Below are 15067 nucleotides of genomic sequence, written 5' to 3'. Positions count from 1 at the left end.
GTGAGAAATGTTTTGCTGTGAGGGTGGGGAGGCCCTGGCCCAGGTTGCCCAGAGCAGGGGCGGCTGCCCCATCCCTGGAGGGGTTCCAGGCCAGGCTGGATGGGGCTTGGAGCCCCTGATCCAGAGGGAGGTGTCCCTGCCCATGGCAGGAGGGGGCAACTGGATGGGCTTTGAGGTCCCTTCCAACCCAACCCATCCCGTGATTCCATGATGTGGGAGACAGCGTGGGACATGGGGCTGCTTCCCTGAGGACCGGGACACGGGCACGCTCTGGGACAACATGGCGGCTTCCGGACTACAACTCCCATGAGCCTCCGCGCGGCGGCGCCGGGGCGGGGCAGGGCGGGGCACGTGACTCGCCGCCCGTGACGTCACAGTCGGCGCGCGAGGCCGAGTCGGTGCGGGGCCGGGTGAGGCTCTGTCGGTACCGGCTATGGCCAAGCAGTACGACATGGTGGAGTGTCCCTTCTGCGACGAGGTCTCCAAGTACGAGAAGCTCGCCAAGATCGGGCAGGGCACCTTCGGGTGAGTGGCACGGCCCCCTCGGGCCCCGCTCCCTCCTCCTCCCCTCCCTCCCACCCCGCCTTCGCCTCCTCCCCCCCCCCCCAGCCTCAGGGAACCTGTTTGTCCCCCTTACCCCGCTTTTTCTCACCCCGAGGCCCTGCTCTGTCCCAGAGGAAAGTGTAGGGTTGGGGTTCTTCGGCCTGGAGAAGAGAAGACTTTATGGAGGCCTTAGAGCAGCTTCCAGTGCTGAAAGGGGCTCCAGGAAAGCTGGGGAGGGGCTATTGATCAAGGAGAGCAGGGATAGGAGTAGGGGGAAGGGTTTGAAGCTGATAAAGGGAAGATTGAGATGTGATCTTAGGAAGAAATGTTTTGCTGTGAGGGTGGGGAGGCCCTGGCCCAGGCTGCCCAGAGCAGTGGGGGCTGCCCCATCCCTGGAGGTGTTCAAGGCCAGGCTGGATGGGGCTTGGAGCCCTGATCCAGTGGGACGTGTCCCTGCCCATGGCAGGAGTGGAACTGGGTGGGCTTTGAGGTCCCTTCCGACCCAAACCATTCTATAAGACAGTTAGGAGAGGGCCCTGCAACTTTGCCCCAGATCTCTGTGGGGCTGTGGGTTGGCTCAGCTGGTTCTGAGGGCCTCTGATCCAAAAGGGATGTGTCAGGGTTGATGGTGGCTCAGGACAGAGCTGTTTGTATGCCATGTTGTTGTGTCTTGTTTGGTCTTGTCCCTGGTCAGGAGGACCAAACTCCCTCCCTTCTTCCTTGCCCTGCTTACAGATTTATTTTTGGTTTTACAGGGAAGTTTTTAAGGCCAAACATCGCCAGACGGGGAAGAAAGTAGCACTGAAAAAAGTGTTGATGGAAAATGAGAAGGAGGGGGTAAGTGTGGGAGGGTGGCTGTGTTGTGTTTGGAAATCCTGGATCAGGGTGGTTGGAGATGAATCTTTAGGAGAGCAGAGATGTGTTTTTCACTCTGTTGTGTAATAAGATTTACTGCTGTAACGTGCCAGATCTTGAACCTGTAAGAGTTTGGACAGGATCCCAGCCCTGTGGTCTTTTTCCTCCTATTGTGATAACACTGAGCCTTGTGGTTGCCCCAGCAACGTGTTCAGCCTCTGATCACCTTCTCGGCTGCACGGCAGCTGTGTCGTGTGGTAACCGGGGACTGGGTTCTGGGAGGTGATGAAGCCCACGTGTTCCCTTTCTTGTGCAAAACCCCTTCCCGGGGCTCCACTCTGGCTGGTGTTTATGGAGCAACTGGATAATGTGTGAAAGGGTCTGCTCAGGCTTATGCAGAGATGGGGCAAGCTGTGGAGAGAGTTAACAGCTTAAGCAGCGTAGGGAGTCCGCTCTGCAGCTCGAACTGGGCTGTACTGTGTCCTGTTACGAATATGCAAAGTGAGGAGAGGAGGGATGGGGGTCTGTGTGCTCCTCTTGGCACCACACAAATGCTTCTGTCTCATGGCAGAATCTCCCTTGCCCATGGAGGCCTGATGATGAGTAAATGTTGACAGGTTTTGGTGTTGTATCTTCAAGCTCTGACTGCCCTTCCGTGGCTTGTCACAGTGCTGCTTGAGCAGGTCCCCTGCCAAGCTGCTGTGGTCATCTCTCCTGTTCCCCTGCACCTCTAATCCCTGCCCTCTCTTTCTCCTTTACAGTTCCCCATCACAGCCTTGCGAGAGATTAAAATCCTCCAGCTGCTTAAACATGAGAATGTGGTGAACCTCATAGAAATCTGCAGGACCAAAGGTACCTTATGGGGGCCTCCCTTGCTCTATCTACTGGCTTTTTTCAGTCCTCCTTTCCCACTGAGCAGGCTGGTGTTTTGTGATGAGAGTGATGTGAGCAGGGTCCTTTAATCTCTTTTCCTGCCTGTGATGTGGGGTCGCTGAATTGGTAAAAGTCTGGCCTAGGACTAGGAACTTGAAGTTACTCCAGTTCTCCGGTGGTTGTAGATTATTCTCTGAAGAGGAATGAGTAGAAACACTGACAAAAAGTTAATTTTTAATTCCTTGTGTGATTAAACAAATCGTGCTGATTACGTGTCTGGCATGCCCAAGGTAAATATTTTTGTAGACATGTCAGTTGTTTGCCTGAATTCCTGTTTTCATCTGAATCCACCTTGACCTCAGTTTCCAGTGAAGCAAGAATGTTGCATTACTGTTCTCAAACTCGAAGCTTTTCTCTTTTTACCTTGGAAGGGTGCAGTGTGGGCCATATTTGTGTAAGGAACTGCAATCCTAGTCTGGCTGATGGAGGAGAGTGAGGTGTTTCTGCGGGGGCTGAGCTTAGCTGTCTTCTTCCGGTTGGAGTTGCTGATGAGCAGGTTTTGCTGTTTGCAGCTGATGAAAATCAGCCTTTCTCTTAAGTAATGTTTTGCATATGTGCTCTAGGAACAAGATAGGAATCAATTGCTTCATTTGAGGTTTCCTGTTATTGCCTTTAAATTGTAATTGGAGTTTTAAATCACTTTGGTCCAGATCTGTCCATTTTTGTGAATGCTGTTTGAAAACCTCACTTTCCAATGTCCTATTAGACAGATTTTCTCTGTTTGTGCCTTTTTTCTGGGTCTGTCTTTGCGGGTGCTGCCTCTGTTGCTGATGCAATCGGTGATAGCTCTCGCCTGGCAGCTAGCAGTGTGTGTACCTACCAGGCACTGCCTGCAGGGAGGAAAACCCACTGCCGTTATGCGCACAGAGCAACACAAAATTAAGCTTTCAAAGATATTCACGCCCTTTCCTTGCCTGTGTGATGACATTCACTACTCCAGTCTTCATCCCCTGCTCTTCCATTGCTGGCTGGGTTGTCTCGGTGCCTCTTTACGGAGGATCTTGGTGCTTGCAGGCTGCTTCTGGCTCTCTGTGTTCCCTGAGGTTCTGTCTAGCGAGAATTGTGTGAGCAGCTGGGTGGCTGGAGGAGCTGTGACAGGTTGGAGTTTCTCGATGACAGTCCCTCTGTGCCCTCTCCGTAGCCTCTCCTTACAACCGCTGCAAGGGCAGCATCTACCTTGTGTTTGACTTCTGTGAGCATGACCTGGCTGGCCTTCTCAGCAATGCCCACGTCAAGTTCACGCTCTCGGAGATCAAGAAAGTTATGCAAATGCTATTGAATGGACTTTACTACATCCACAGGAACAAGGTAATGGGCCAGATCCGGGCTGTGCTTTGAGGTCACCCTGCTCTCTGTGGCTTCCAAGGAGCGGGTGTCTCAGCACAGGGCCCAGAGAAATCCTTCCTCGTCCACCACCTCCGGAGTCTGAGTGCCCTGCTGGCAGCAGGCACCAAGGATTTGTACCTTAATGGCTTGACCTTTTTGATGTTTGCCCCCATACAGATCTTGCATCGAGACATGAAAGCTGCAAACGTCCTGATCACGCGGGACGGAGTCCTGAAGCTTGCAGATTTTGGACTGGCTCGAGCTTTCAGCCTGGCTAAGAACAGCCAGCCGAACCGCTACACCAACCGGGTAGTGACTCTGTGGTACCGGCCACCAGAACTGCTCTTAGGTAGGAGGCGATGGGCTCTGCTGGCTTCTCTGCCCTTCTCCTTCCCCAGGTGACTAACGCAGCATCTCCATTTAGGGGAACGAGACTATGGTCCTCCCATTGACCTCTGGGGCGCAGGCTGCATCATGGCAGAGATGTGGACACGCAGCCCCATTATGCAGGGAAACACAGAGCAGCACCAGCTCACCCTCATCAGCCAGCTCTGTGGATCCATCACACCGGAGGTGAGGGCGAGAGCGTGAGCGAGCTGGGAAGAGCAGGAGGGGAGAAGTGTTGCCGCGGGCAGGGGTTGGGACTGGGCAGCACTCCTGGGCCTCTTCCCTGCTGCGCAGTCCCAGCGCTGAGGCGTGCCTGCTGCAGGCAGGGAGGCTGGGGAAGCTCCTGCAAATGCTGTTTGCCTCCTGGGAGCCAAGTACGCAGCGGGAATCCTTGCTGCTCTGTGTAAACTGCAGCTGTCACACCACTTGTGTTCAACCTCCTAAGGAGAAGAGGGTAAACTTGGCATCCCAGACCTCTTTAGGGGAGGACAAGTTGAGTCTTTGGTTTTGAGCACAGAGGGAATGCTAGCTACTTCAAGTGTAAAAGAACAGAATGTGACGCTCTTCTAATCTCTCTTTGTCTCACATAAACACCCTCTGAACTTCTGCTTAGACAGGGTGGGTTTCTTGTTTTGTATCGTTTGTCTGGATGCTTTGCACTGGTCACCTTGAAAAAGCCTCTTTAATTCTGGCTTGTGATTTGCAACATCAGCTCAGCCCTGGTGTGAGCACTCAGCCCTTTCTCAGCTCCTCATTTCACTGCAGCGCGTCCTGCCCTCTTGTGGGGGACTGAGCTGAGAGATCTCTTGGCCAGGGCTGCAGTCTGGTGAGACAGGCTGAGCTGGCAGCTGCAGAGGCCTGGGGCCTCTAGTACATGAGTCAAGTACATACTTTGAAGGTACTTTCCTTTGTGTGTAAATATCTGCTGTCGTCTCTCCCTGCCAAGGGTTGAGGCAAGTGCTGGTGATTGCAGCAGGCTTTGCTTTCTAAGGATTAAAGGTACCACGTGCATCCAGGTTGTTATTTAGCAATAAGTTTTGTCATTTTGCCTTTGTAGTTGTTGTACTTGGCTTGAGCTGTGCTCTCTAGTAGGTCTTTCGTGTAAGAACCAGAAATCTTGGAGCATCCTGCATGCCATTTCCACACCAGGAGGACTCTGTCTTGACTTGTCCATGCATCTCCAGGCTTTAGTGCGCTCTTTATTGCCTCCTTCATGTTGTGGGAACAAGGTCTGCAGGCTTGGAGGTTATAAAACAGCATTGTTCTCTCAGTAAACCTCGCCTTTGTTTGCCTGAGGGTGGTAGCATCAAAAATGGTTTGTCCTCTTTATAACTCCTTCTTTCCAACCCTCCCTTCCTGCCCCTACCCAGGTTTGGCCGAACGTGGATAAATACGAACTGTACCAGAAGCTGGATCTCCCCAAGGGCCAAAAGCGCAAGGTGAAGGATCGCCTGAAAGCCTACGTCAAAGACCCCTACGCGCTCGACCTCATTGACAAACTGCTGGTGCTGGATCCTGCCCAGCGCATCGACAGTGACGACGCACTAAACCACGACTTCTTCTGGTCGGATCCCATGCCCTCGGACCTCAAAAATATGCTGTCCACCCACAACCAGTCCATGTTCGAATACCTGGCACCACCACGCAGGAGGGGTGGACACATGCCCCAGCAGCCAGCAAACCAGGGCAGGAACCCGGCCACCACCAACCAGACTGAATTTGACAGAGTGTTTTGAGCCAGGCTTCCCCAGCGGGGTCCCGGCTGGGCTACTCCGCAGGTTTACTCTGCTTCTACTTAGGTGGGGATGTCCTGGTGGGGTCTTTGTGTCTGGGAAAAGACTTTCTTCAAGGCCAAGTGCTCGCTGGCTTTACCTGGGCTCTGCCATCTCCTCTTCTCGTGCGGCTGCTCGGCCACCACGGAGCTGCATGACTGGGGAGGTGATGCCTGCGAGCCCAGAGTTGTTCCCTGCAGCGCGGACTGGTTACATTAATCTTGCAGATTGATCGTTAACAGACCTGGAGGTGGAGAAAGCAGCTTTATCAGTGCTGGGACCATCAGAACTGGAAGTGCCTGCCCAGGACTAAAACAGACCATGCTGGGAGCTGCCTCGTCTCTCCTGGATAGTCGTAACTCCTGCACAGCATCCTTTGAACACCGAATTGTTGCTGTAGGGTGAGGCAGGCGCTTCTGGTTGGTGCAGAGGTGCGCTGGGGAAGGCAGATTCCCTCCGGACAGCGTGACTGGCCCTCATGGGAGTTTGGAATCCAGCCTTTGTGGCTGGCAGAGCTGGTTGCTCCGTAAAGCCAGGATTTACAGCGGGAACGTCGATCTCTGTAACAGCATGTAGCATCCACGCTTTCTTGGTTATAAATGGTAATTAGGAGCTTTGTTGGACACACCCAGGCTGTCTCGTGTGTTCTTTGTAGTCCTGGCTGCAGCGGGAGTTTGGTTGGGGGAGGGAGTTGTGAGTGCTGTCCTCAGCCTGGGGTGAGACCCGGCATCCCGCTCTGTCGGCAGGGCTGTCACCATGGCGTGGCAGCTGTGCTAGGAGCAGGATGACTTTTTAAACACTCTCTTTATCCACTGCTCCATCCTGGAGCAATTTGCATGAGCCTAGAGCAAGGCTGCTAACTTGTCTGGATGCACTGTGATGATGTGCACACTCCTTCTGCTGGAGATTCTCAGGACTGACTCATATGGACCAAGTGCTCAGTTACAGCCCACTGCAGCAGAGCTGCTCACTGAACGCTTTTTGTGGTTATCTGCTGCTGCTGACCGTCCTCTCGGCGAGCCCTGCACATCCCAAGACTTTCAAATAACGTGTACGAGCTGCAGCAGGTGATAACCTTTGGCCTTGGAGAGTTGTCCATTAACTCGACCGATGGCAAAAGCCACGTCGGTAGCATCGGGTCTCAGGGGAAGACGCGGTGGTGAGCGAAGCTGTTCGCGGGACAGAAAGTGAGGATGATAACAAACGTGTACAAGGTAAATCTCCCTTGGTGCAGGGCTCTGAAAAAGTGCCTGGTTGTGGGGACTTGGTTTCTTTGGAAAAAATGATGTTGTTTCCAAGCAATAAGCCAATTGACTTCTGCCGCTTGTGAGAATAAACACGATTCTGTCCCAAATGGCTGGGCTTAACCGTGTGGCGCTCTTCTGATGGAATGGAGGAAGCAGCTGGAGTGCTGTAAAGCAGTAACTCTGCTGTCCTGGCGTTCAGATGCCTGGGTTTGGAAGTGGTGACTCCTGGGAGGGAGGGAGGCCAGCTCAGTGCAATTAGCGCTGCAGCAGATTAATGAAGCGTGAGCAAGGGAGGCTGTCAGGGGCAGCGTGGCTGCTCCTCTGGCACCAGCTGGGCATGGTTCTGCCTGGCTGTGGGGCTCAGACAGCGCCCTGTGCCCAGGGGCCTCCAGCTGAACTGGTCCTCTGTGCCAAGGGGCCTCCAGCGGGGATGGGCTCCCATGCCAGGGGACATCGAGCAGGGATGGGCTCCTGTGCCAAGAGGCATCTAATGGGGATGGGTTCCTGTGCTCAGGACTCTCCAGCTAGGCTCGTCTCCCATGCCAAGGGGCCTCTAGGTGAGCTGTTCTCCTGTGCCCGGGACCCTCAAGCCAGGATGGGCTCCTGTGCTGAGGGGCAGCCAGCGGAGACAGGCTCCTGTGCCAAAGGGCCTCCAGCCACGATGGGTTCCTGTGCTCAGGACCCTCCAGTGGGGTTGGGCTCCATGCTCAGGACCCTCCAGCTGGCATGGGCTCAGAATCACAGAATTCCACAGGGCTCCATGCTCAGGACCTTCGAGCTGGGATGGGGTGTGTGCTCAGGACCTTCGAGCTGGGATGGAGTGTGTGCTCAGGACCCTCCAGGTGGGATGGACTCCCATGCCAAGGGGCCTCCAGGTAGGCTGGGCTCCAGTGCCTGGGGTTTTCAGGCCAGGATGGGCTCCATGCTCAGGACTCTTGAGCTGAGATGTGGGGTCCTGTGCCAAGGAGCATCCAGTGAGGATGGGCTCTGTGCCTTGAACCCTTGTGCCGGGATGGGGTCCGTGCTCCGGGCCCTCCGGCTGGGATGGGCTCTGTGCTCAGGACCCTCCAGGTGGGCTGGGCTTCTGTGCCTGGGGTCTTCAAGCCAGGATGGGCTCCGTGCTCAGAACCCTCGAGCAGGGATGGGCTCCTGTGCCAAGGGGCATCCAGCCAGGATGGGGCTCTGTGCCTTGGACCCTTGTGCTGGGATGGGGTCTGTGCTTGGGGCCTTCAAGACAGGATGAGCTCCTGTGCCAAAGGGGATTAAGCCAGGAAGGGGCTCTGTGCCTTGGACCCTCAAGCCAGGATGGGGTCTGTGCTCAGGATCCTCACGCTGGGATGGGCCCTGTGCCTTGGACCCTCCAGCTGGGTCGGGATCTGCGCTCAGGACCCTCGAGCGGGGCCGGCCTCCCGCGCCCAGGGCCGCCCCGCTGCCCGTGTCGGACACGGCGCCCGCGCACGTGGCGGCGCTGCCCGCGCCAAAGATGGCGGCGTCGTCGTCGTCGTCGTCGCTGTGGGCTGGGAGGGGGCGGGGCCGCCCCCGGCGCGGGCTCGCGGGGCGCCGGGCGGGATGGCGGCGCGGGGGCTGCGGGCGCTGCGGGCGCTGAGGGCCGCACGGAGACCGCTCAGCACGCGGCCCAAGCGCGCCCCCGCCATGGACTACCAGGTACCGGGGCGGGGGGGGCTGCACCGAGCCAGGGGCTTCACCGGAGGGACCTTGGGGGGCTGCACTGAACCGAGAGCTGCACCGGGAGGTGCTGGGGGGGCTGCATCGAGCCGGGGGCTGCACCGGAAGGACCTTGGGGAGCTGAACCGAGCCGGTAGCTGCACCGGAGGGAGCTGGGGGGCTGCACCGAGCCGGGGGCTGCACCGGAGGGACCTTGGGGGGCTGCACCGGGAGGAGCTGGGGGGGCTGCACAGAAGCGGGGGCTGCACTGGAGGGAGCTGGGGGGGCTGTACCGAGCCTAGAGCTGCACCGGGAGGTGCTGGGGGGGCTGCACTGAACCGGGGGCTGCACCGGAGGGACCTTGGGGGGCTGCACAGAACCGGGAGCTGCACCGGAGGGAGCTGGGGGGGGCTGCACCGAACCGGGGGCTGCACTGGAGGGACCTTGGGGAGCTGCACCGAGCCAGGGGCTGCACCGGAGGGAGCTGGGGGGCTGCACCGAGCCTAGAGCTGCACCGGAGGGAGCTGGGGGGCTGCACAGAGCCGGGGGCTGCACCGGAGGGACCTTGGGGGGATGCACCGAGCCGGGGGCTGCACCGGAGGGAGCTGGGGGGCTGCACCGAGCCGGTAGCTGCACCGGAGGGACCTTGGGGGGCTGCAGAGAACCGGGGGTTGCACCGGAGGGAGCTGGGGGGGCTGCACCGAGCCGGTAGCTGCACCGGGAGGAGCTGGGGGGGCTGCACCGAGCCAGGGGCTGCACCGGAGGGAGCTGGGGGGGGCTGCACCGGAGGGGCCTTGGGGGGCTGCACTGAAACGAGAGCTGCACCGGAGGGAGCTGGGGGGGCTGCACCCAGCTGGGAGCCCAGCCTGGCCTCCCCGAGCATCCCAGGTGCCTGCGTGGCGACGTGCGGTGACAGCGGATCCTGGGGCACCGGCGCTGCCCGGCCTGGCCTGCGCCCACAAAGCCAAAACCCCATCGGTGCCCACGCCGGGACGGGGTCCGCTTGAGTGTCCCCACGCTGGGGACACGGGCCTGTCCCAAATCCAGGTCCCCCCAATGCAGATTCGGGGTGTCGGTGGCCCCGGTGGCCTCTGTCCGCCGCAGCCCGGTTGCCCCGCGTGTGCCACGCAGCGCCCTTGCTTCGTTTGCGCCTCTAATTGAAGGGCACCGGGCACCGCCCGCTGGCACCCGTGGGTGGCCTTGTCCCGCTGGGTGGATGCGGGGACCTGGGCTGCCCCGTGCTCCCCCCGCGGGGCCAAGGGGCGCCCGGGGAGGGGCTGGCTCCCCACGCCAATAAATAACCAGCCCCTGCGCCAGAACCTGCCGCCACATCCCCGCGGGGCCACCACGGAGAAGATGCTGCCGGCGTGGGTGGCTCCTGGCACCGCCGAGAGGATTGAGCCCCATGGGATGGGTTGGGGGGCACCATCCTCACCAACCCGCCGCCCGGGGTCTTTCCAGGACGCCATCCGGACCCTCAACACCCTGCAGACCAACGCCAGCTACCTGGAGCAGGTGAAGCGGGAGCGCGGCGACCCCCAGGCTCAGCTGGAAGCCATGCAGGACTTTCTGGAGCGCAGCGGGCTGAAGGTGGGATCCCAGCCCTGCGCGTCCCACCCTGGCAGCAGCGCCGCCGCGCCCGGCGCTGGCTGCCACGGGGGTCTCACGGGGTGGTTGACCTCTGGCAGGTCGAGGACCTGGATCGACTGAACATCATCCACGTCACAGGGACGAAGGGCAAGGTGAAGCGGGCAGGTGGTGCTGCAGGGGCTCGAGGGGACAACGGAGGTGGCCACTGGCATCTCTGCCCCTGTTCATCTCTGCCCCGGCACAGCGGGGTTTAATGTTGCCGTCTCTCCAGGGCTCGGCGTGCGCCTTCACCGAGTGCATCCTCCGCAACTATGGGCTGAAGACAGGCTTTTACAGGTGGGCAGTGGCGGTTGGAGGGGTTTGCGGGGGACCTGGGGGTGATGTGCCTGACCGTGTCCCTCTGTACTTGGCACTGGTGAGACCGCTCCTCAAATCCTGTGTTCAGTTCTGGGCCCCTCACCACAAGAAGGATGTTGAGGCTCTGGAGCAAGTCCAGAGAAGAGCAACGAAGCTGGTGAGGGGGCTGGAGAACAGGCCTTATGAGGAGCGGCTGAGAGAGCTGGGGGTGTTTAGCCTGGAGAAGAGGAGGCTGAGGGGAGACCTCATTGCTCTTTCCAACTCCCTGAAAGGAGGTTGTGGAGAGGAGGGAGCTGGGCTCTTCTCCCAAGGGACAGGGGACAGGACGAGAGGGAATGGCCTCAAGCTCCCCCAGGGGAGGTTCAGGCTGGACATTAGGAAAAAATTTTTCACGGGAAGGGTCATTGGGCACTGGCAGAGGCTGCCCAGGGAGGGGGTTGAGTCACGTTCCCTGGAGGGGTTTACGGGACGGGTGGACGAGGTGCTGAGGGACATGGTTTAGTGATTGATGGGAATGGTTGGACTCGATGATCCAGTGGATCTTTTCCAACCTGGTTATTCTATGTCCCACCTTCCTCTGGCCTCCCAGCTCTCCCCACCTGGTGCAGGTGTGCGAGCGGATCCGCATCAATGGGCAGCCCATCAGCAAGGAGCTCTTCAGCAAATATTTCTGGCTTGTCTACAACCGCCTGGAGGAGACCAAGGTGGGACGGCAGGGCTTGTCGGAGGCTCCCTCCCTCAGGGACCACTGCCGGAGCCACATGTCCCAGCACCGGCTGGCGACACCCCGTGCCATGGACATGTCATCTCCTTACACCTCCTTCACCTGGCAGGACCCGGTGCACGCCAGCATGCCGGCATATTTCCGCTTCCTCACTATCATGGCCTTCCACGTCTTCCTGCAGGAGAAGGTAGGTAGTGATGATGGCCTCCACCTTGTGGTAGGGACATCAGGGTGGAAGGGACCTCAGGCTGGTGAGGACATGGGGTGTGCCCCTGCTTGGGGCAGAGCCGTCTTCAATCATAGCGTACCTGAGCCATCACGTACTGACATTAACAAATCCCAAGAAACAAGGGATAGGATGAGAGGAAACGGTCTCAAGTTGTTCCAGGGGAGTTTTAGACTGGATATTAGAAAACGTTTCTTCACCTAAAGGGTTGTCCAGCACTGCCACAGGCTGCCCAGGGAAGCGGTGGAGTCACCATCCCTGGAGGTGTTTAAAAATTGTGGAAATGTGCTGCTTAGGGACATGGTTTAATGGTAGCTTGGCAGTGTTAAGTTAAATGTTCAACTTGGTGATTAGAGGTCCTTTCCAGCCTAAACAAATCAGTGATTCTGCACTGTGCAGGGTCACTGGTCCCCCCATGAGTGGGGCGCATGTTCAGACACGGGTTTGAAGTTGGGGTGCAGGGACCTGGCCCCACCTGTGTCCCCAAATCCATGGAGACAGGTGCTTCTGGTGGCCTTGTGACAGCTCTGGTGTCTCCGTGTCCCCAGGTGGACCTGGCAGTGGTGGAGGTTGGCATCGGTGGGGCCTATGACTGCACCAACATCATCAGGTAGGATGGTGGGGCTGAGCCTGACACCTGGGGCTGGTGTCTCTGCGGTGGGGGGACAGCGGGGACACTGCCACACTGCGTCCCCAGGGCACCGGTGGTGTGTGGGGTTTCCTCGCTGGGCATCGACCACACCAGCATCCTTGGGGACACCATGGAGAAGATCGCCTGGCAGAAGGGGGGCATTTTTAAGGTAGGGAGACCCAGTCATCCCCCTGTTTGCAGTTTTGGGGTGCGCTCCCCATGGCCCTGAGCACCCCCACCCTTTGCAGCCCGGTGTGCCGGCATTCACCGTGGCACAGCCAGAGCGACCACTGGAGGTGCTGAGGGACCGAGCCCGAGAACGGAAGGTGAATTGGGTGGTGGATGGGAGCGGATGGGGGGAACCCTGTGGTGGGGGGCTCAGTCTTCTCTCCCCACAGTGTCCCCTCTACCTCTGCCCAGAGCTGGATGCCTTCGAGGGGGACCGCCGGGCGCTGGCGCTGGGGCTGGCAGGCACCCACCAGCGCTCCAACGCGGCTCTGGCCTTGCAGCTGGCGCGGACGTGGCTGCAGCGCCGCGGCTGCCGGGGTAAGACGGGGGGCAGGGGGGGGTTGGACCCCGCCACGGCCCTGGGAGGTCTCAGCGGGACTCCCATCCCTCCAGGTCTCGGGGAGCTGAAGGAGACGCTGCCAGGAGCCAAGACGCTGGGGAGGCCGGTGCCACTGGCGCCCACCTTCCAACCCACCGATGCCATGATCCAAGGTGCAGTCTGGTCGCGCCGGGACACCCCGTGTCACAGGGCTCGGGGGTCTGTTGTCTGTGCCAGAGGGCACAGCCTGGCTGCGCACCCCACATTGGATCTCTGGGGGGGATCCTGGTGCTGGAGGGAGATGCGGGGGTCCTAGCCATGCCCTGTGTCCCCCCCTCCCAGGCCTGCGGGACACAGAGTGGCTGGGCCGGACCCAGGTGCTGCCCCGTGGCCCCGTGACGTGGTACCTGGATGGGGCTCACACCACCAGCAGCATCCAGGCCTGCGTCCGCTGGTTCCGCCAAGCCGCCCTCAACCAGGACAAGCCCCACGAGTAAGGAGGGGACGCAGAGGGGACGCACGCGCATGGCGGGGCTCGGTGGTGGGGCTGGGGGTCCCCACGGGGCACGGGCCACCGGCGCTTTCTCCCCGCAGCGGTTCCGAGGTGCGCGTGCTGCTCTTCAATGCCACGGGGGACCGGGACACGGCGGCGTTGCTCAAGCTGCTGGTGGTGAGGTTTTGGGGCAACGCAGGGGGGGTCGTTGTGCCCGGATGCCTGGGTTCTGTGTCTGTGCTGGCACCTGCTTTGCTGTGGATGAGGTGGAGCTGATGCCCTCCTGTGCTGTCCAGCTGTCCACCCTGCTGTCCCTACTTGTATCCCACCTCAGTGCCTTCCCTTCTGGGCGACCCTTCCCACAAGGGTCTCACAACCCCGGGTGCAGGGGAGGAATCAGACCACCCCCTCCCTGGGCCAGTAGCCCCACCAGTGGACTGGACCCAGTGGAAATCCCATGGGTGGGTCCTGAGGGCTCCCACAGCACTGACCCTCTTGCTTTCCCCACAGCCGTGCCACTTCGACTACGCTGTCTTCTGCCCCAACTTCACGGAGGTGTCGGTGGCCAACAATGCAGGTGAGTGTGAGGGAGCCCAGGTCTCCCCTGGGCTCCCCCAACCCCTCTCTGGACCCCCTAATCCTTGACTTCCATCCTGCCACTCACCACAAGAAGGATGTTGAGGCTCTGGAGCGAGTCCAGAGAAGAGCAACGAAGCTGGTGAGGGGGCTGGAGAACAGGCCTTATAAGGAGCGGCTGAGAGAGCTGGGGGTGTTTAGCCTGGAGAAGAGGAGGCTGAGGGGAGACCTCATTGCTCTCTCCAACTACCTGAAAGGAGGTTGTGGAGAGGAGGGAGCTGGGCTCTTCTCCCAAGGGACGGGGCAGGATGAGAGGGAATGGCCTCAAGCTCCACCAGGGGAGGTTCAGGCTGAACATTAGGAGAAAATTTTCACGGAAAGGGTCATTGGGCACTGGCAGAGGCTGCCCAGGGAGGGGGTTGAGTCGCCTTCCCTGGAGGTGTTTAAGGGATGGGTGGATGAGGCGCTGAGGGACATGGTTTAGTGTTTGATAGGAATGGTTGGATTCGATGATCCTGTTGGTCTTTTCCAACCTGGTGATTCTATGATTCCCAGACCAGCAAAACTTCAATGTGACTCTGGAGAACGCCCTGACCCGCTGCCTGGAGAACCAGCGGACATGGACGCGGCTGCTGGAGGAGAAGGGGGGGCAGGACCCCTGGCTCCCGGCTCCCCTGCGGGCGAGGGGGCTGCTGCAGCCGGCCCCCGCCCGAGGGACTCTGCTCTTGGTGCCCCCAGCCCCGCGACCCCTCAATTCCCCAGCCCTCGTCTTCCCCTGCCTGGCCCAGGCGCTGCGGTGGGTGGCGCAGGGCCGGGACCCCCGGCTGGCAGCGCCCGCCGCCACGGGGGCTCATCCCCACCCGGCTGCCAGCAGCGGGGCCGTGCTGCTGCGGGAAGCGGCCACCGTCCGCGTCCTGGTCACGGGCAGCCTGCACTTGGTGGGGGGCGTCCTCCGGCTGCTCGACCCTGCGCTCTCCCAGTAACGGGGGGGACGCGGGGCTTTGCACCTCTTTTTACTTGAAGCGCCAGCTCTGCCTCTGAGGATGCTCGGAGGTGGCTGGAAGGGGGGGACGTGGGACCCCCGACCCCATCCCGGCTCAGCCGGTGAAAACCCCAGTGCCTTTTGCCTGTGCCCCACGGGGGACACTGGCCGTGGGGGGACGCTCCTGGCCCCCAGCCCACCTTGGGGGTCCCC

At 59.8% G+C, this 15067-nt stretch overlaps 2 protein-coding genes across 2 annotated transcripts; both read left to right on the top strand.

Moving 5' to 3' along the window:
* The first annotated feature begins 395 nt into the window (after positions 1–395).
* On the top strand, positions 396–6443 carry CDK9 (cyclin dependent kinase 9). The gene is made up of 7 exons (XM_069873186.1): positions 396–525; positions 1299–1380; positions 2160–2250; positions 3473–3639; positions 3835–4006; positions 4082–4230; positions 5415–6443. The coding sequence occupies exons 1-7, from the start codon at positions 434–436 to the stop codon at positions 5778–5780; spliced, it is 1119 nt and encodes a 372-aa protein (XP_069729287.1). The 5' UTR covers positions 396–433; the 3' UTR covers positions 5781–6443.
* Positions 6444–6577: 134 nt separating this feature from the next.
* Positions 6578–14944, top strand: FPGS (folylpolyglutamate synthase). The gene is made up of 15 exons (XM_069873185.1): positions 6578–7030; positions 10190–10318; positions 10417–10470; positions 10590–10654; positions 11265–11379; positions 11509–11586; positions 12174–12235; positions 12323–12425; positions 12505–12582; positions 12655–12802; positions 12878–12976; positions 13146–13296; positions 13398–13473; positions 13807–13873; positions 14428–14944. Exons 1-15 carry the CDS (start codon positions 7010–7012, stop codon positions 14853–14855), a joined length of 1674 nt encoding a protein of 557 aa, XP_069729286.1. The 5' UTR covers positions 6578–7009; the 3' UTR covers positions 14856–14944.
* Positions 14945–15067: the final 123 nt, after the last annotated feature.

The sequence above is a fragment of the Phaenicophaeus curvirostris genome, chromosome 20 (genome assembly GCF_032191515.1).
Source record: "Phaenicophaeus curvirostris isolate KB17595 chromosome 20, BPBGC_Pcur_1.0, whole genome shotgun sequence".
NCBI lineage: Eukaryota > Metazoa > Chordata > Aves > Cuculiformes > Cuculidae > Phaenicophaeus > Phaenicophaeus curvirostris.
This window is presented reverse-complemented; position numbering and strand designations above follow the sequence as displayed.